Genomic DNA, 21,068 nt, shown 5'->3' with positions numbered 1-21,068 from the left:
ATTTTCATGTGAATGTGCTTTACTGGAGGCATCCATGTTTGTCAAAGAACACTACTGCCACCTACTGGTTAGTGACATTGTCACGGTGCGGTATCGGCTGTTGATCAAGTCCCAGTGCTGTATCTGGTGTTTGTCACAACGCGCTATTATCCAAGTCATCTTGAAAACATTCTTCTTCCAAATGTTGGCTACATATTACGGGTTTTTTCTCTGGCCAGAAGTTCGATGGCAAATCCTCCCTCTTCAAGTTGGCGATCCAACGACCAGCCCGTCCGTGGAGGATCAGGAATCAGAAAGGTGGAATAACTCTTTTTTCCACTCTTACCCGATGTATTCCAGCATCCAGCTGCCATGCACGTGGGCATTGTCAGTTTCACTATAGCTCTGGTGAATTTCAATGGTGAAGTCCTCTGGAAATCTTCAATAATTGTTGTTGATTGCAGATGTGTCTAGTAGTTCCCATTGATTTAGCTTGGAAAGCGGGGAGAATGGCGCTAGGCTTACCGCACCGTGACGTCACTGCTGGAAGATGGCAGGAGGGAGGGGCTACTATATTTGGGCAAAGATGGCCGCTCACGGACTCAGTGATCGGAATGAAATTCTTTTTTTTTTTTACTGATAAACGCTAAATTCATTAAATTCTGTGAACGGATTAGTTTCAGGTATAAATGATGATCACGGGTTAATCCGGACTTTTCCTTTAAACCGGAACCGTTTGGATATCGTCCAGTTTGTTCTCCTTGCAGGATGATTAACTCTCATTCTTACTGTTTAAAATGTTCTGATAAAAACCTCGTCTGCCATTGGCTGAGAAGCTTGGACGAGCAGATGGAAGGAGTCGGTTCTTCCTGCTTTGCATCATAAACATAAACATGAGCTCCGTCCTGTGAGCTACAGCATGAAGCTCCTCCTGATCCGACATGGAGACCAGTTCCTATCTGAGGACCGCCTGCGTTTTATCACAACAGAAGGAAGACGGAGCTTAAAGCACAGCTAATCTTCTAATGAGCGATTTATTTTCTTCTTCTGCTGAATCGTAACAAACTGAGGCTGGAATAACAATCGGCGCGTCTCCTTCATGCAGGCGTTCCTCCTCGTTCTGCTGCTTTAATGGCAGCGACTGAAAATAAAGGAGACAATCTTCGTCCTCATTGGTCCAGACGATGCAGACCCTCAGCAGCCTGGACAGGGTTGGTTTTAAACCGCCATCGTCACCGCGGGTCCGCCCGCCCGCTGAGGGCCACGCTGAGGCGGCCCGGCCTCAGTCCTGGAAGCGCTGGCAGGCCTTCTTCCAGCGGCACGCCGTGCACCACAGCTCCCGGTGCTCGATGCCGTAAACCTTCCGACACTTCTTGGCCTCACTTCGAATCCTCCTGATAGACAGAAACATGTCAGTGAAAAGCTGCGGGCCCCTGAGGGCCCCTCACACAATAGAAGCACCGACCTGCAGGGGGCGCTGTGATGCTGCAGCCACTGCTCTCCCACGCTGACCGATCGGACCCGGAACGCCTGAGGAGGAAAGAGGGGTCAGGTTCCTCACAGAACTTCACGGTCCATCCATCTGCTGGTTCTAGATCTATGTTCTGCTGAGCTTCCACAGCTCTGCCCACAGAGACCAGGTTCTGGTTCTGGATCACCCTGTCCAGGCTAAACTGGTAATGATCTGAGCTGGATCCAAGTCCTTGATCCCAGTCTGCTGGGTTCTTCTGACCATCAGTGAGAAAACAGAACATTTTTCTGCTCATGTGTTTAAAAGCAGCAGAACCAAAGGTTCTGGAGGACTGGATGGACAGAACCAGGACCTGCTGGCTCCTCCCAGAACAGCCTCAGGAAGCATAACTAACAAACCCATTTATTTATTGTCAAATCTATGACAAAGTTCTGAGGTTTAAGATGAGAAAGCGGATAATTTCCCAAACTCATTCCTTCTGCTAACATCACAAAAAAAAAAACAATAAACTGTAAGAAGATAGAAGATGTTCTGGTTTGAAACCAGAACCAGGATCAGAGACCCAGAGGACAGATGATGTGGAACATTTCAGTCTTTTACCTGTCTGCTGCATGTGGTGGGCGGGGCTGTCAGGGGACAGGAAGTAGGGGCTGCAGGCAGAACCATGAGGCTTGGGGGCGGAGCCTAAACACAATGAACATGTTAGGATGGAGTCTTTCATTAGACATTAGGTAAAATACAAACCAGTTTCAGCAAAACGTAGTTCTTAAAATAAATTATTAGTTCTTCAGGTTTGAAATGGAACCTAAGTGGCAATACATTTTATTTAACTGCTCAATTTTAACGAGATGTTTATTTTTAACAAGCTGTTTGATACTAATGAGCCGATCAAAGTTAACCAGCCGTTCATTGTTAACGAGCTGCTCATTCTTGATGAACTGCAGGGATGGGAATCGAAAACCGGTTCCTGTTCAGAACCGGTTCCGTGTGTTCCAATTCCACGGCACCGTTTGGAAGCTCGCTTAATGATTCTCTAAACGGTTCCAGGCAGAACCAGAGCCTATCGCTGGGCAGCACGACTTACGGCACGTTTTGTAGGGAAGTTACGCTCGCGGCATTCAGCTAGCAAGTACGACGTGACCAGGCGTAAGTCTAGAAATGCAAAACAAAGAAAATGGCGTCCCATCGAGTAAAGCTATCGAAAGTTTGGCTTTCAAGAGAAAGATGGCAACAAGGCGCTTTGCAATCATTGCAATGTGGCAATAATATCCGCGGGAAGAAATACCTCCAACATGCAGAACAACATGGCATCCATTCGAAACAATGCTGTGTTTCTGATGCTTCCAGACGGAAGCTAAAGTTACGACCAGCACGGAAGGAAACTCTGGTGGTTAGAAGCTAGTTTTCTATCACTGGCTGAGCTTAATGTGGTTCCTAGTAAATCAGAAGCCATTTCTGGAAATGAACCAGTTTCCTTCTAGCCTGGGTGCCATTCCGAACTTAGTCCCGCCCACAAAGTTTGAGGTCGGGAAGTTCGGTCTGGAATTGCTCCATAGTAGCGCGAGTATGATTGCCCACCCTCTGGCGATCCAATCAAATTGTCAGGGCGGGCTTTATACGATGATGGACAGATGACCAACAGTAACGTAATCAACCACGTCACCAAAGCGCGCATGGGTGACAACAATAATGGCTGCCGCTGGAGAGTTTGGGTGAGTAGATTCTGCTATTAGGTCTGTTCTAGAAGATATCGACAGCAAATTAATTTTAAAAGAGGAACAGAGAAACGCGATCAAGGCTCATCTTCTTATTCTAGGCGTGCAACTGCACGCTTTGATTTTTGTTAACAACAACTATGCATCGCTTAACATACGTCACGCACTCCGTTGCTCTTATTGGTTGTAGGTCTATCCAATTGAGTGCAGAGGCATTTTTTTTCCTGGTTCGTTCGAAACACGCCCCATAATCACAGCTCTATGGAGCAGCATCAGACTCATTCTGACTAGAATTGAGTAGGACTACGTCAGGCTAGTTTCCTTCCTCTCTCTGGGGTAAATAAGGGAGTGTGCCTTCCTCGTTAACCGAGCCCTTTATTACTAGCATGTTTAGTTAGAACTACTGCTAGGTGGAATTCTTACATGATTCCAGCTGTTGCAATGGATGCAACCAAACATGCTACCAAGTTGCTCCGCAGCGAAAGAAAGGTGGCGCTCGTTTATTTAAATCAGGGGGAAATTAGTTTATTTCCCAAAATTGTTCAGTAAAGATTTTTCATTAAACGGAATGGAATCGTTTCGCAGAATCGATAAGGGAATCGGATCGTGAAAATCGTATCAATTCCAAACCGTAAAATGTTCGTTATTATTGAGCTGTTCTTTGTTACAACCTGCTTATTGTTATAAGCTGTTCATTCATGGAGACATGTTTATTCTGTTGGTGCTAAACGAGCTGCCATTCATCCATGGCCCGTCATCAGAGCTAATCTAAGACATTAACCAACCGAGTTCCTCACAGAAGCCCCGCCCACCTGGTAGGAGTGCTCTGATTGGACCTGCCAGGAGCTGCTGCAGGGGGAGGGGGCGGACTGGCTCAAAGTGCTGCAGTTGGGGTTGGGAGGAGAGGGAGGGGAGGGTGGGGGAGGAGAGGGAGGGGAGGTGCTAGGTGAGAAAGGGGCGGGGCCACATGGGGGAGCAGCAGGGGGAGACTCGTCCCTTTGGTTGATCTCGGAATAGTAAAAGTCTTCCTCGCTTCGAGAGCATCGTTCATGTTCACCACCATGGCTGAAACACAGAGGTCAAAGGTCACTCAATCAATCGTCAGCTGACTGAACGATGAAGATGATTCGACTTTAGTCCTGAAGGAAAAGAAGCAACTGAACCATCATTTCAGTCATTTTCTAGGCAGAGTGGTCGGTTGGCTTAACGGGACCAGAACCAGTTAGGGTCTCTGGTTCGATGCCAGACGATCCAGAACTCTCTGGTTGGGATCCAGTTTGCTACCTCTCCAGCTGTGATGTCACAACATTAAAAGAACTTCAGCAGGTGTCTCACCTAAGGTGTACCGTCCTGATGTGGCGTTTGATTCCCACCAGCGACGTCAGCACCTTGGCGCAGCTCGGCCACAGACACCTGTACGCCACCTTCAGCGAGTTCTGTGAGGGAAAACGGACCGGCACCGTCGGACCACCTCCATCTGTTCCGTCTCTCCGTGTTTAACAGAAAAACAACCTCACCCTGCGTTTTCTTGGTGCCGGTTCTTCAAAAAGAACCTGGTCCAGCTCCATGTCCAAGCCCTCATCAGTGGGCGTGGCCAACCTGCCGTTTGCTTCTATTGTCGGAGAGGAAGGGGCGGGGCTTCTTGGACCGCGGTCGACGCTCCAGTAGCCACTGCTGCAGCTGTCCGAGATGTCCATGGCGGCGAGGTCCATGGAAGGAGCTGAATGGGAGGAAGAATCGAGGGAAAACTGTCAGACTTCCATGAAATTTCCTTTTTTGTCATTGAGTTAAATGTTTTTATTGTTGAGACATTTCTTTTCCTGTTTTGTTTACCTGGGGTTTCTTTATGGACGGGGACCTGGGACGGGGGCGGAGGACTGCAGGACAGGCTGCTGAGGACCATGGCTGCCATCAGCTCATCCATGTCCACCTCCTGCTGAGCCGTGCGACTGCAGAGCAGCAGTGATGAGTGTGAGGATGTTTACTAGTGAGCGATCAGAAAACAAACAGGTGGGAGGAGCCTGACCTTCTGGGGACGTCGATGCAGGAGGAGATGGATCGGACAAAAGACGGAGACACCGAGGATGCAGACCGGTCTGCGGCGTCCGTCTGACAGTAACCTGCTCCGCCACACTGAAAGTACACCTGAGAGAGAAGGACGCATAGTGATTGGCTCATCTAGCTGTCAATCAAAACGTGTCTCCTCCTCGCCATCACCTTAGGGGAGTGGCAGCCTAGTTCTGAGGGTTCTGAGTTCAAGCCCCACTCCCACAGCCTGCCACTGGGTCCCTGAGCAAAGACCCTTAACCCCCAACTGCTCCCAGGGCGCCGCACCCTGGCAGCCAACTGCTCCATAGGGCGCCGCACCCTGGCAGCCAACTGCTCCATAGGGCGCCGCACCCTGGCAGCCAACTGCTCCCAGGGCGCCGCACCGTGGCAGCCAACTGCTCCCCGGGCACCGCACCCTGGCAGCCAACTGCTCCCCGGGCACCGCACCCTGGCAGCCAACTGCTCCCCGGGCACCGCACCCTGGCAGCCAACTGCTCCCCGGGCACCGCACCCTGGCAACCAACTGCTCCATAGGGCGCCGCACCCTGGCAGCCAACTGCTCCCAGGGCGCCGCACCCTGGCAGCCAACTGCTCCATAGGGCGCCGCGCCCTGGCAGCCAACTGCTCCATAGGGCGCCGCGCCCTGGCAGCCAACTGCTCCCAGGGCGCCGCACCCTGGCAGCCAACTGCTCCATAGGGCGCCGCACCCTGGCAGCCAACTGCTCCATAGGGCGCCGCACCCTGGCAGCCAACTGCTCCCAGGGCGCCGCACCCTGGCAGCCAACTGCTCCCCAGGGCGCCGCACCCTGGCAGCCAACTGCTCCCCGGGCGCCGCACCCTGGCAGCCAACTGCTCCATAGGGCGCCGCACCCTGGCAGCCAACTGCTCCCAGGGCGCCGCACCCTGGCAGCCAACTGCTCCCCAGGGCGCCGCACCCTGGCAGCCAACTGCTCCCCGGGCGCCGCACCCTGGCAGCCAACTGCTCCCAGGGCGCCGCACCCTGGCAGCCAACTGCTCCCCAGGGCGCCGCACCCTGGCAGCCAACTGCTCCCAGGGCGCCGCACCCTGGCAGCCAACTGCTCCCCGGGCACCGCACCCTGGCAGCCAACTGCTCCCAGGGCGCCGCACCCTGGCAGCCAACTGCTCCCCGGGCACCGCACCCTGGCAGCCAACTGCTCCCCGGGCGCCGCACCCTGGCAGCCAACTGCTCCCAGGGCGCCGCACCCTGGCAGCCAACTGCTCCCCAGGGCGCCGCACCCTGGCAGCCAACTGCTCCCAGGGCGCCGCACCCTGGCAGCCAACTGCTCCATAGGGCGCCGCACCCTGGCAGCCAACTGCTCCCCAGGGCGCCGCACCCTGGCAGCCAACTGCTCCATAGGGCGCCGCACCCTGGCAGCCAACTGCTCCCAGGGCGCCGCACCGTGGCAGCCAACTGCTCCCCGGGCACCGCACCCTGGCAGCCAACTGCTCCCCGGGCGCCGCACCCTGGCAACCAACTGCTCCCCGGGCGCCGCACCCTGGCAGCCAACTGCTCCCCGGGCACCGCACCCTGGCAGCCAACTGCTCCCCGGGCGCCGCACCCTGGCAGCCAACTGCTCCATAGGGCGCCGCACCCTGGCAGCCAACTGCTCCCCGGGCGCCGCACCCTGGCAGCCAACTGCTCCATAGGGCGCCGCACCCTGGCAGCCAACTGCTCCATAGGGCGCCGCACCCTGGCAGCCAACTGCTCCCAGGGCGCCGCACCCTGGCAGCCAACTGCTCCATAGGGCGCCGCACCCTGGCAGCCAACTGCTCCCAGGGCGCCGCACCCTGGCAGCCAACTGCTCCCCAGGGCGCCGCACCCTGGCAGCCAACTGCTCCCCGGGCGCCGCACCCTGGCAGCCAACTGCTCCCCAGGGCGCCGCACCCTGGCAGCCAACTGCTCCCAGGGCGCCGCACCCTGGCAGCCAACTGCTCCATAGGGCGCCGCACCCTGGCAGCCAACTGCTCCCCAGGGCGCCGCACCCTGGCAGCCAACTGCTCCCAGGGCGCCGCACCCTGGCAGCCAACTGCTCCATAGGGCGCCGCACCCTGGCAGCCAACTGCTCCCAGGGCGCCGCACCCTGGCAGCCAACTGCTCCCAGGGCGCCGCACCCTGGCAGCCAACTGCTCCCCAGGGCGCCGCACCCTGGCAGCCAACTGCTCCCCGGGCGCCGCACCCTGGCAGCCAACTGCTCCCCAGGGCGCCGCACCCTGGCAGCCAACTGCTCCCAGGGCGCCGCACCCTGGCAGCCAACTGCTCCCAGGGCGCCGCACCCTGGCAGCCAACTGCTCCATAGGGCGCCGCACCCTGGCAGCCAACTGCTCCCAGGGCGCCGCACCCTGGCAGCCAACTGCTCCCCAGGGCGCCGCACCCTGGCAGCCAACTGCTCCCCGGGCGCCGCACCCTGGCAGCCAACTGCTCCCAGGGCGCCGCACCCTGGCAGCCAACTGCTCCCCGGGCGCCGCACCCTGGCAGCCAACTGCTCCCAGGGCGCCGCACCCTGGCAGCCAACTGCTCCCCAGGGCGCCGCACCCTGGCAGCCAACTGCTCCCAGGGCACCGCACCCTGGCAGCCAACTGCTCCCAGGGCGCCGCACCCTGGCAGCCAACTGCTCCCAGGGCGCCGCACCCTGGCAGCCAACTGCTCCCCAGGGCGCCGCACCCTGGCAGCCAACTGCTCCCCGGGCGCCGCACCCTGGCAGCCAACTGCTCCATAGGGCGCCGCACCCTGGCAGCCAACTGCTCCCAGGGCGCCGCACCCTGGCAGCCAACTGCTCCATAGGGCGCCGCACCCTGGCAGCCAACTGCTCCCAGGGCGCCGCACCCTGGCAGCCAACTGCTCCCCAGGGCGCCGCACCCTGGCAGCCAACTGCTCCCCGGGCGCCGCACCCTGGCAGCCAACTGCTCCCAGGGCGCCGCACCCTGGCAGCCAACTGCTCCCCAGGGCGCCGCACCCTGGCAGCCAACTGCTCCCCGGGCGCCGCACCCTGGCAGCCAACTGCTCCCAGGGCGCCGCACCCTGGCAGCCAACTGCTCCATAGGGCGCCGCACCCTGGCAGCCAACTGCTCCCAGGGCGCCGCACCCTGGCAGCCAACTGCTCCCAGGGCGCCGCACCCTGGCAGCCAACTGCTCCCCGGGCGCCGCACCCTGGCAGCCAACTGCTCCCAGGGCGCCGCACCCTTGCAGCCAACTGCTCCCCAGGGCGCCGCACCCTGGCAGCCAACTGCTCCATAGGGCGCCGCACCCTGGCAGCCAACTGCTCCCAGGGCGCCGCACCCTGGCAGCCAACTGCTCCATAGGGCGCCGCACCCTGGCAGCCAACTGCTCCCAGGGCGCCGCACCCTGGCAGCCAACTGCTCCCCAGGGCGCCGCACCCTGGCAGCCAACTGCTCCCCGGGCGCCGCACCCTGGCAGCCAACTGCTCCATAGGGCGCCGCACCCTGGCAGCCAACTGCTCCCAGGGCGCCGCACCCTGGCAGCCAACTGCTCCATAGGGCGCCGCACCCTGGCAGCCAACTGCTCCCAGGGCGCCGCACCCTGGCAGCCAACTGCTCCATAGGGCGCCGCACCCTGGCAGCCAACTGCTCCCCAGGGCGCCGCACCCTGGCAGCCAACTGCTCCATAGGGCGCCGCACCCTGGCAGCCAACTGCTCCCAGGGCGCCGCACCGTGGCAGCCAACTGCTCCCCAGGGCGCCGCACCCTGGCAGCCAACTGCTCCATAGGGCGCCGCACCCTGGCAGCCAACTGCTCCCAGGGCGCCGCACCGTGGCAGCCAACTGCTCCCCGGGCACCGCACCCTGGCAGCCAACTGCTCCCCGGGCGCCGCACCCTGGCAACCAACTGCTCCCCGGGCGCCGCACCCTGGCAGCCAACTGCTCCCCGGGCACCGCACCCTGGCAGCCAACTGCTCCCCGGGCACCGCACCCTGGCAGCCAACTGCTCCCCGGGCGCCGCACCCTGGCAGCCAACTGCTCCATAGGGCGCCGCACCCTGGCAGCCAACTGCTCCCCGGGCGCCGCACCCTGGCAGCCAACTGCTCCATAGGGCGCCGCACCCTGGCAGCCAACTGCTCCATAGGGCGCCGCACCCTGGCAGCCAACTGCTCCCAGGGCGCCGCACCCTGGCAGCCAACTGCTCCATAGGGCGCCGCACCCTGGCAGCCAACTGCTCCATAGGGCGCCGCACCCTGGCAGCCAACTGCTCCCCAGGGCGCCGCACCCTGGCAGCCAACTGCTCCCCAGGGCGCCGCACCCTGGCAGCCAACTGCTCCCAGGGCGCCGCACCCTGGCAGCCAACTGCTCCATAGGGCGCCGCACCCTGGCAGCCAACTGCTCCCAGGGCGCCGCACCCTGGCAGCCAACTGCTCCCCAGGGCGCCGCACCCTGGCAGCCAACTGCTCCCCGGGCGCCGCACCCTGGCAGCCAACTGCTCCCCAGGGCGCCGCACCCTGGCAGCCAACTGCTCCCAGGGCGCCGCACCCTGGCAGCCAACTGCTCCCCAGGGCGCCGCACCCTGGCAGCCAACTGCTCCCCGGGCGCCGCACCCTGGCAGCCAACTGCTCCCAGGGCGCCGCACCCTGGCAGCCAACTGCTCCCCAGGGCGCCGCACCCTGGCAGCCAACTGCTCCCAGGGCGCCGCACCCTGGCAGCCAACTGCTCCCAGGGCGCCGCACCCTGGCAGCCAACTGCTCCATAGGGCGCCGCACCCTGGCAGCCAACTGCTCCCCAGGGCGCCGCACCCTGGCAGCCAACTGCTCCCCGGGCGCCGCACCCTGGCAGCCAACTGCTCCCAGGGCGCCGCACCCTGGCAGCCAACTGCTCCCCAGGGCGCCGCACCCTGGCAGCCAACTGCTCCATAGGGCGCCGCACCCTGGCAGCCAACTGCTCCCCAGGGCGCCGCACCCTGGCAGCCAACTGCTCCATAGGGCGCCGCACCCTGGCAGCCAACTGCTCCCCAGGGCGCCGCACCCTGGCAGCCAACTGCTCCCCAGGGCGCCGCACCCTGGCAGCCAACTGCTCCCAGGGCGCCGCACCCTGGCAGCCAACTGCTCCATAGGGCGCCGCACCCTGGCAGCCAACTGCTCCCAGGGCGCCGCACCCTGGCAGCCAACTGCTCCATAGGGCGCCGCACCCTGGCAGCCAACTGCTCCCAGGGCGCCGCACCCTGGCAGCCAACTGCTCCCCAGGGCGCCGCACCCTGGCAGCCAACTGCTCCCCGGGCGCCGCACCCTGGCAGCCAACTGCTCCCAGGGCGCCGCACCCTGGCAGCCAACTGCTCCCCAGGGCGCCGCACCCTGGCAGCCAACTGCTCCATAGGGCGCCGCACCCTGGCAGCCAACTGCTCCCAGGGCGCCGCACCCTGGCAGCCAACTGCTCCATAGGGCGCCGCACCCTGGCAGCCAACTGCTCCCAGGGCGCCGCACCCTGGCAGCCAACTGCTCCCCAGGGCGCCGCACCCTGGCAGCCAACTGCTCCCCGGGCGCCGCACCCTGGCAGCCAACTGCTCCCAGGGCGCCGCACCCTGGCAGCCAACTGCTCCCCAGGGCGCCGCACCCTGGCAGCCAACTGCTCCATAGGGCGCCGCACCCTGGCAGCCAACTGCTCCCAGGGCGCCGCACCCGGGCAGCCAACTGCTCCATAGGGCGCCGCACCCTGGCAGCCAACTGCTCCCAGGGCGCCGCACCCTGGCAGCCAACTGCTCCCCAGGGCGCCGCACCCTGGCAGCCAACTGCTCCCCGGGCGCCGCACCCTGGCAGCCAACTGCTCCATAGGGCGCCGCACCCTGGCAGCCAACTGCTCCCAGGGCGCCGCACCCTGGCAGCCAACTGCTCCCAGGGCGCCGCACCCTGGCAGCCAACTGCTCCATAGGGCGCCGCACCCTGGCAGCCAACTGCTCCCCAGGGCGCCGCACCCTGGCAGCCAACTGCTCCATAGGGCGCCGCACCCTGGCAGCCAACTGCTCCCAGGGCGCCGCACCGTGGCAGCCAACTGCTCCCCGGGCACCGCACCCTGGCAGCCAACTGCTCCCCGGGCGCCGCACCCTGGCAACCAACTGCTCCCCGGGCGCCGCACCCTGGCAGCCAACTGCTCCCCGGGCACCGCACCCTGGCAGCCAACTGCTCCCCGGGCACCGCACCCTGGCAGCCAACTGCTCCCCGGGCGCCGCACCCTGGCAGCCAACTGCTCCATAGGGCGCCGCACCCTGGCAGCCAACTGCTCCCCGGGCGCCGCACCCTGGCAGCCAACTGCTCCATAGGGCGCCGCACCCTGGCAGCCAACTGCTCCATAGGGCGCCGCACCCTGGCAGCCAACTGCTCCCAGGGCGCCGCACCCTGGCAGCCAACTGCTCCATAGGGCGCCGCACCCTGGCAGCCAACTGCTCCATAGGGCGCCGCACCCTGGCAGCCAACTGCTCCCCAGGGCGCCGCACCCTGGCAGCCAACTGCTCCCCGGGCGCCGCACCCTGGCAGCCAACTGCTCCCCAGGGCGCCGCACCCTGGCAGCCAACTGCTCCCAGGGCGCCGCACCCTGGCAGCCAACTGCTCCATAGGGCGCCGCACCCTGGCAGCCAACTGCTCCCAGGGCGCCGCACCCTGGCAGCCAACTGCTCCCCAGGGCGCCGCACCCTGGCAGCCAACTGCTCCCCGGGCGCCGCACCCTGGCAGCCAACTGCTGCCAGGGTGCGGCGCCCTATGGAGCAGTTGGCTCCCAGGGCGCCGCACCCTGGCAGCCAACTGCTCCCAGGGCGCCGCACCCTGGCAGCCAACTGCTCCCCAGGGCGCCGCACCCTGGCAGCCAACTGCTCCCCGGGCGCCGCACCCTGGCAGCCAACTGCTCCCAGGGCGCCGCACCCTGGCAGCCAACTGCTCCCCAGGGCGCCGCACCCTGGCAGCCAACTGCTCCCAGGGCGCCGCACCCTGGCAGCCAACTGCTCCCAGGGCGCCGCACCCTGGCAGCCAACTGCTCCATAGGGCGCCGCACCCTGGCAGCCAACTGCTCCCAGGGCGCCGCACCCTGGCAGCCAACTGCTCCCCAGGGCGCCGCACCCTGGCAGCCAACTGCTCCCCGGGCGCCGCACCCTGGCAGCCAACTGCTCCCAGGGCGCCGCACCCTGGCAGCCAACTGCTCCCCAGGGCGCCGCACCCTGGCAGCCAACTGCTCCCAGGGCGCCGCACCCTGGCAGCCAACTGCTCCATAGGGCGCCGCACCCTGGCAGCCAACTGCTCCATAGGGCGCCGCACCCTGGCAGCCAACTGCTCCCCAGGGCGCCGCACCCTGGCAGCCAACTGCTCCATAGGGCGCCGCACCCTGGCAGCCAACTGCTCCCCAGGGCGCCGCACCCTGGCAGCCAACTGCTCCCCAGGGCGCCGCACCCTGGCAGCCAACTGCTCCCCAGGGCGCCGCACCCTGGCAGCCAACTGCTCCCAGGGCGCCGCACCCTGGCAGCCAACTGCTCCCAGGGCGCCGCACCCTGGCAGCCAACTGCTCCCAGGGCGCCGCACCCTGGCAGCCAACTGCTCCCAGGGCGCCGCACCCTGGCAGCCAACTGCTCCCAGGGCGCCGCACCCTGGCAGCCAACTGCTCCCTGGTCGCCGCACCCTCAGATAGAGAACCTTACTGGGTCTCTAAAGGTTCCTAGAAGCACAGGCAGGAACCTTCTGCAGAACCGCGAACCTTTGGTCACAGAAAAGGTTGCTGGTTCCTTCTCTCACCTTCAGATCGTTGTGACCTCTGACTCTGCCAATGCCTTGTTGTCCTGCCACTGTTGCCATAGCGATGCTGGTCCTGTTCGCCTCCGGGCAGGGCGGGCCCACCAGCGCTCCTAAAGGCGAGCGTTTTCCCAGACGGGTGTTGGGCATCATGTGGGCAGGGGAGACGCGGCAGCAGCTGTACTCTCTTCATTAAACTCTGACGGCCTTTCAGGTTGTTCCCACTCTGAGAAATAAAGCGACACATGAACTCACATCACGTTTAAAGACCTGGGACTAAGTTTTAGACCAAAACACCTAAAGATATTACAGGCCTGAAAAAATATAAACCTTTCTACAGTTTTCCAAACCCTACTGACACAAAGAGAGCATCTGGAGCCCTCAGGACAGGAAGCTTCGACCATATAAGGATGCATTCATGTTAAGGACAGCAGAGTTTAGCTTTCTGTTGCTTTAAACTGACAAAAAAAAGACTTTCCAACAGAAAATTTAAAAAAAGAAAAAAACAACTTTGTTATTTTATTCCAAATGGATTATATCTATTCTATTTTAATAAAAATGATTCTCATTTAATTGGCAGTTCATGTTATTAAACTGCTTAAATTAGGGACAAATGTAGACATTTAAAAATGTTTTACCTTTAGATCAGTTTTTACAGTGTATAAAAACTGCCTGATATCTGCAGGTCAAATCCAGTCGATCTCTCCCAGGTGTTTCTTCTACATGTTCTCCTGCGATGATCGGCTCCAAACGTCTTCGTTTTCCCCTCGCCGTCTGAATCAAACGACAGCGATTAAATTCACCCACAGTTGGACCCGTGATTTTACCACCGAAACATTTTTCAAACCGTTATCCTGGTCAGAGAGAGATGCTTCTCTAGAGGTCTTTGTTCGTTTTAAGTCATGCAGCAACCAAATGCGAGGTCGTTTAATTAATCACTCAGCTCTTCTCTGATTGGCTGGTTTATGATTCAGGCTCTGTAACCTGAAATAAAGCGGTTTAAGTCCGATCTTCTGTGCTTTGACTTTTAAAAGCTTAATAGATATAACCTATGTTTCTGCCTGACCTGAAAGGCAGTGGCGCCACCAGGGGGCCACTATGTGCAATGCACTGCCCCCCCCCCACTGGCCAGTGTAAATTGTAGCAGCATCAGTTTAGTGTTTCATCCCATTCTGTACAGCCAGCCAGGTTCTACTGAAGTGTTCATGCTTTCTACAGGCAGGTTTAACACCATAGTAGATTCAAACCCTGAAGTTATGGCTTTTAGTTTCAAAATTTTTAGTGGCCCCATCTGCCCCCACATGAAACATTTCTGTAGGCGCCACTGCTGAAAGGTGTGGAGCCTGGGGCTGCTGGGCCGCTGACTGGACCGGAGCTCAGCAGAGAGCCATGAGCCACCCGGAGGAGGGGGGCCGGGGGCCGGTAAGGCAGGCGGGGGGAAGCAAGGGGCCGCCGGTGTCCAGGCTACCATCACTGGGTCGGGTTCTGTCGCTCCGTCCCTTGCTGGCTCCCTGCCCCCGTCCGCCAGGGTTCCCAGACCGGCCCCGGAGCCGACGGCTCGGTTCTGCTGCGCTGTAGGCGACCAAAATCCCGGATGATTTTGAAATCGGGACATTTTTTAGGTGTGAAAAGTAGGACATGTCCTGGAAAAAGAGGCCGTCTGGTCCCCCTACCATGTCAACAATCTGATGTTTCAGTGAGTGAGTGCTTGTTGCTATGATGCGTCTTTGCTCAGCAGCTTGGCTCGTTGTAAACCAACCAATCAGAGCACAGCTCATCTAAATATTCATGATTAAACCATAAAAGGAAGAAAACCTGTGGTTTCATTCTAGGGCTTTTAACCAGGCTGCATTAGGGCTCATAGAACAGCTAATATGCCATTTTCAGCCCAACCAATGTTACACGCCCTATTAGAGACCTGAAGGACCAGATACCCTATAGAATCATTCTATCACCCTATTAGAGACCTGAAGGACCAGATACCCTATAGAATCATTCTATCACCCTATTAGAGACCTGAAGGACCAGATACCCTATAGAATCATTCTATCACCCTATTAGAGACCTGAAGGACCAGATACCCTATAGAATCATTCTATCACCCTATTAGAGACCTGAAGGACCAGATACCCTATAGAATCATTCTATCACCCTATTAGAGACCTGAAGGACCAGATACCCTATAGAATCATTCTATCACCCTATTAGAGACCTGAAGGACCAGATACCCTATAGAATCATTCTATCACCCTATTAGAGACCTGAAGGACCAGATACCCTATAGAATCATTCTATCACCCTATTAGAGACCAAAAGGACCAGATACCCTATAGAATCATTCTATCACCCTATTAGAGACCAAAAGGACCAGATACCCTATAGAATCATTCTATCACCCTATTAGAGACCTGGAGGACCAGATACCCTATAGAATCTTTCTATCACCCTATTAGAGACCTGAAGGACCAGATACCCTATAGAATCATTCTATCACCCTATTAAGAGACCTGAAGGACCAGATACCCTATAGAATCATTCTATCACCCTATTAGAGACCTGAAGGACCAGATACCCTATAGAATCATTCTATCACCCTATTAGAGACCTGAAGGACCAGATACCCTATAGAATCATTCTATCACCCTATTAGAGACCTGAAGGACCAGATACCCTATAGAATCATTCTATCACCCTATTAGAGACCTGAAGGACCAGATACCCTATAGAATCATTCTATCACCCTATTAGAGACCTGAAGGACCAGATACCCTATAGAATCATTCTATCACCCTATTAGAGACCTGAAGGACCAGATACCCTATAGAATCATTCTATCACCCTATTAGAGACCTGAAGGACCAGATACCCTATAGAATCATTCTATCACCCTATTAGAGACCTGAAGGACCAGATACCCTATAGAATCATTCTATCACCCTATTAGAGACCTGAAGGACCAGATACCCTATAGAATCATTCTATCACCCTATTAGAGACCAAAAGGACCAGATACCCTATATAATCATTCTATCACCCTATTAGAGACCTGGAGGACCAGATACCCTATAGAATCATTCTATCACCCTATTAGAGACCCGGAGGACCAGATACCCTATAGAATCATTCTATCACCCTATTAGAGACCTGAAGGACCAGATACCCTATAGAATCATTCTATCACCCTATTAGAGACCTGAAGGACCAGATACCCTATAGAATCATTCTATCACCCTATTAGAGACCTGAAGGACAAGATACCCTATAGAATCATTCTATTACCCTATTAGAGACCTGAAGGACCAGATACCCTATAGAATCATTCTATCACCCTATTAGAGACCTGAAGGACCAGATACCCTATAGAATCATTCTATCACCCTATTAGAGACCTGAAGGACCAGATACCCTATAGAATCATTCTATCACCCTATTAGAGACCTGAAGGACCAGATACCCTATAGAATCATTCTATCACCCTATTAGAGACCTGGAGGACCAGATACCCTATAGAATCATTCTATCACCCTATTAGAGACCTGAAGGACCAGATACCCTATAGAATCATTCTATCACCCTATTAGAGACCTGAAGGACCAGATACCCTATAGAATCATTCTATCACCCTATTAGAGACCTGAAGGACCAGATACCCTATAGAATCATTCTATCACCCTATTAGAGACCTGAAGGACCAGATACCCTATAGAATCATTCTATCACCCTATTAGAGACCTGAAGGACCAGATACCCTATAGAATCATTCTATCACCCTATTAGAGACCTGAAGGACCAGATACCCTATAGAATCATTCTATCACCCTGTTAGAGACCTGAAGGACCAGATACCCTATAGAATCATTCTATCACCCTATTAGAGACCTGAAGGACCAGATACCCTATAGAATCATTCTATCACCCTATTAGAGACCTGAAGGACCAGATACCCTATAGAATCATTCTATCACCCTATTAGAGACCTGAAGGACCAGATACCCTATAGAATCATTCTATCACCCTATTAGAGACCTGAAGGACCAGATACCCTATAGAATCATTCTATCACCCTATTAGAGACCTGAAGGACCAGATACCCTATAGAATCATTCTATCACCACTTTTATTATATGAATAAAGATATTTTCTCCCTCAAAGAGGAAGTTCATGTTTAATCTTCAGGTAAAAAAACTGCTACATGATAAAGACCTTGACTCCGGTTCACTGCTGAAATGTTTCTGGGTTAAATCTCTGGTGTTTCTAGGGATCGTTCCTCCAGAACTTTCTAGAACCTTTTTTTTTTTTACTTGCTCGGCTTTTTCCTTTTTGGACTCCCAAAGCGAGCTCTTAGATCTCCACCCACTGCCATGATGAAAACCATGAAATAAGCCTCAACAAAGGTTGGAGGAGACCATTTCTCTCCATCCACACAGAGACTGATAACTGATCACTATTGGAATAAAGCCAATAGTGATCAACAAAGACCCCGTGAAACCTGGAGTCCAAACATCAATCCAGAACTTTCTGTGGGGATTAATGCTGGTTATGTTTAGCATTCTTCTCTACGGAGCTCCACCTTCCTACCAGGGCCGGATTCATGGTGGAGCTTTTAGATCCAGTATAGGAGGCCGGTTTGTTGGATCTCCACCTGCACTGAGGCACCATTTCTGCTAACCTCCTTCTATAATAGAGCCTCTCTATGACTAATGTCTGCGTAAATTCTCAGTCATGAGGTTGATGGCAACTACAAAACCGGTTTGAACCGGAAGGCAAAGGAGAGGCTAATTGATTGGCTTCTAATGTGCTCAGGAGGATGGACCTCCATGCTGCTACATCAGCGCTCCAACTACTGATGGCTCTGCTGGAGCCACAGAACTGACAAAGACCCTGGATTGGTGCCCAAACTCCCCCAAAAAACCGACCCAACATCCATTTTCCTTCCAGTTTTATCCTGTTTTATGGTTTCAGTGACTAATCTGACTCAATGTCGGCTGTCGGCTGTCTTATTGCTCCTCATGCAAACACCTTCAGCTCGCCATCTTTCTCTCTGACATCCTCTCATCAGCCTTTCCTTCAGGCCTGGAAATGAAAATCACTGCATGCAGGAACTGACTGGAAGAGGAAACAGGAGCAGTTTGGGATCTTTCACATCATCCATGTTATTTTTGCACCATGTTTTTCTCCCAAGCTGTTCACATTTGATCACTGCTGGCCTTTAAGCTGCTGCTCATTCACCATCAGTGGTCCAACACTCCTGAACCTACAGATGGTCTCCTTACCAGGCTTCTGCTGATGAGGTGTTTGGGATGAGGATCTCCTGCTTCGGAATGTCGTCTGTTGGGAGAAGCCAGGAAGAAGCCAAAGCTAGTTAACCTGACCTCCTCTCTGAGGAGAAGCTCCTCCAGGTTCTCCGCTCACTCAGGCTTCCAGATTCAGGCTCTGTACTCTACATTCAGGCTGCTTTCCTGGAGCGTGAAGAAAAAGAAACTTCTGTTTCCTTCTGCTGGTTCCAGCTCAAACCAACCAACCATCAGTAAACGTTCCTAATCCAGGCGTTGAAGATCAACTGACGACACAACCTGACTGAATTCTCCTGCAACCAGAAGCTCCTCGGAACATCCATCAATCCGAACAGAACAGGACAGAACCAAATAAGCATCAGAACACACACCTCCACCTGCAGCTGCCAGCCATTCACAGCCTTGCAGCTCTCCAAAATAAGAGCCTGACATTAAAGGGGGGGAAAAAACAACAGCACCAACTGTAGCTTTGTTAACTCTTCCTCTGCAGGCAGAAGTTTGTTTTTTTCTGCACAAGCCAAATAAATAAAAACAGCAGGAAAAGAAGCAAAGAGAAACTGAGTCTGTTTGATTTGGAGCAGAAGAAGCAGAGAACCTACCTGCAGAACCTGGAGAACAAACAGGAGCTGCTGCAGCTTCAGGACTCCTCTGCTGCTCACTGAGACACACACTGACTCTATGTGTGTGAGTGTGTGTGTATGTTGGGGGGGGATAATGGTAACCACCAGAACCCGGACCGGATCAAACTGGACTGGAACAAAGCCAGCCTGCTATGGGAGGAAGAGTGGAAACAGCTGCAGACAGTCAGAGGATCTGAAGGTATGAACTTCTGTTACCATGGTAACAGCATGGATCATCATTTATTTCTCATTTATGACAATAAAGTTTGTTTTTCAAACTGCAGAACAGAATTCTGGACGATCACTGCTCCTGATTCCGGGTTCTGATCCGGTTCTGGTTTTCCCGCCAGTCCACGGTGATTTTTCCTACCGTGTAGTAAACAAGAGAAGCACGTGACACGCAGCCGGACGCTGATTGGAGCTGAGCTTCCATGGAGCCTTTGGAGCTCTAAGTTCAGGACTCAAGAGTCAGAAGCAGAAATAAATAAACTGCAGAGCTTCAAAAACCCAGAAATGTTCCTGGAAGGAAGAATTTAGGAAAACCTGCAGGGAGCAGCAGGAATGAGGAAAGAGAGCAGGAATGATGGAATAAAGCAGGAATGATGGGAGAGAAAAGAGCAGAGCAGGAAAGTTTCATGGACGCTCTGCAGACCTCCTCTTCCGTCGCTCCTCGAGTGTGCGCGTGCCTTTGTTAATGTGCGCGCGCCCTTCCCCCACGCGCCGCTACGCAGCGTTCGTGAGCTACGTGCAGAGTGTGAGGAGCAGTTTTTTTCTCCATCCTGGCTCATGCAGCCTAACTTCTGCTCTCTGAGTGAGCGGCTCAGAGGATCCAGCTGCTGGGTCCATAAGGACCAGAACCAGTTTCCCTCCATGTTTCCTTCAGAGCTTCAGATAAAAGGAGAAACTTTGGAGATATTTGGAGATAGGAACCTGCTCAGGGTGGATTCGCTCTGATCTTTGGACCTTTCTAGGTTACTGGGTCAAACATGGAGATGATTTCATTAAATTAGTTTGGACTGAGCAGGACTCACTGTGGGACTGATGGACAGATGGACGTCCTGAGGAACCTTCAGAGCTCCTATAGTAACACAGAACCTCCTCCTTGGTTTGATTTGGATCCAGTTCAAGTTTTATTTTTTCCCCTGAAATTTTACTGGTTCTTACTGAAACATTGTCCTTTATTTTATTTTCAATTTATTCTTATTCAGACTCGTTTCCATCTGTTTGGTCTTTAGGCAGAATGGAGATGTTGATCCGATTATTGCCTCTATTTTTTATTTCTCACTTAGATCCAGAAACATCCATAGTGGTTTAACTGGTCTCTCTAAATTAATGCATTCTATAGTGCTAATTCAGAACAATCATCATCTTTAGTGGTTTTACAGACAGGATTCAGAGGGATTGCTTCAAGGTTTCTATCAAAGGAAAACCAGATGATGGGCTGAGTTCTACCTGGACCGTCCATGAAAATAAGGAGGCTGTAGAGTTTGGTCTATGGATCCAAACAGGTCCAGCCTTCTCCGGCTTTCACCACCTGTACGTTCTGTTGCCTAGCAACCATGACAGTGACACAGCAAGAAGGCAGAGAACGGATACAGGACTTGGCATTATTGTTCTGGGTGCTAATAACATTTTCAGCAGCAGTACGGTCATCGTAAATATCCGATTTATCGTCCCCATTTACACAGGAACAGATAAAAACCATTTAATAAAACCAAACATTACCCACCACATATCTGTATCAATAACCATTAAAACAACTATTTTCACATACTTGGATTATATTAAAGTTGTAGGGAAATTCATATTTAAATGTCAAATCATTCTGGTTTCTAAGGCACAATCTCCATAGTGCTACTTGGTTGCCATGGCGGCGCAGATCATGGGGGCTCCTTTTCCCTCCATTAAAGACATTTCATCTCCCGAGCCCGTGACATCATCAATGACCCCTCACCCCCCCACCATGGACTGTTCTCCCTGCTGCCCTCTGGGAAGAGGCTTCCCAGCATTCAATGCAGGACCAGCAGGTTCTGCAGCAGCTTCTTCCCCACCGCCAGAATGTAGAATGGTTTATTGCATTTTATTATTATATTTATGATATTTTATCATTATTTATATATATATATATATATATATATATATATATACATATTAAAAAAAATTGTTAGAACTGTAAATTTACAGCCATATTTACTTTTTTCAAGGCTGC

At 55.8% G+C, this 21,068-nt stretch overlaps 1 protein-coding gene across 1 annotated transcript; it reads right to left on the bottom strand.

Moving 5' to 3' along the window:
* Positions 1-1,002: 1,002 nt before the first annotated feature.
* Positions 1,003-19,373, bottom strand: znf395a (zinc finger protein 395a). The gene is made up of 11 exons (XM_038275758.1): positions 18,839-19,373; positions 13,584-13,719; positions 12,949-13,171; positions 5,192-5,310; positions 4,999-5,114; positions 4,683-4,885; positions 4,501-4,601; positions 3,978-4,230; positions 2,051-2,134; positions 1,445-1,509; positions 1,003-1,373 (listed from the first exon to the last, which is right to left on the bottom strand). The coding sequence occupies exons 3-11, from the start codon at positions 13,096-13,098 to the stop codon at positions 1,262-1,264; spliced, it is 1,203 nt and encodes a 400-aa protein (XP_038131686.1). The 5' UTR covers positions 13,099-13,171; positions 13,584-13,719; positions 18,839-19,373; the 3' UTR covers positions 1,003-1,261.
* Between the last annotated feature and the right edge of the window lie 1,695 nt (positions 19,374-21,068).

This window comes from Cyprinodon tularosa, unplaced genomic scaffold, assembly GCF_016077235.1.
Source record: "Cyprinodon tularosa strain WSP-4 unplaced genomic scaffold, ASM1607723v1 ctg1210, whole genome shotgun sequence".
Taxonomy (NCBI): domain Eukaryota; kingdom Metazoa; phylum Chordata; class Actinopteri; order Cyprinodontiformes; family Cyprinodontidae; genus Cyprinodon; species Cyprinodon tularosa.
This window is presented reverse-complemented; position numbering and strand designations above follow the sequence as displayed.

Excerpts from the sequence above, each read along its gene's own strand:
- znf395a (XM_038275758.1), bottom strand. The coding sequence starts at position 13,098 with ATGATGCCCAACACCCGTCTGGGAAAACGCTCGCCTTTAGGAGCGCTG. Across the intron at positions 4,886-4,998 it reads CGTCCATAAAGAAACCCCAG|CTCCTTCCATGGACCTCGCC; the intron begins GTAAACAAAACA and ends CCTCCCATTCAG. Across the intron at positions 1,374-1,444 it reads CATCACAGCGCCCCCTGCAG|GAGGATTCGAAGTGAGGCCA; the intron begins GTCGGTGCTTCT and ends TCTGTCTATCAG.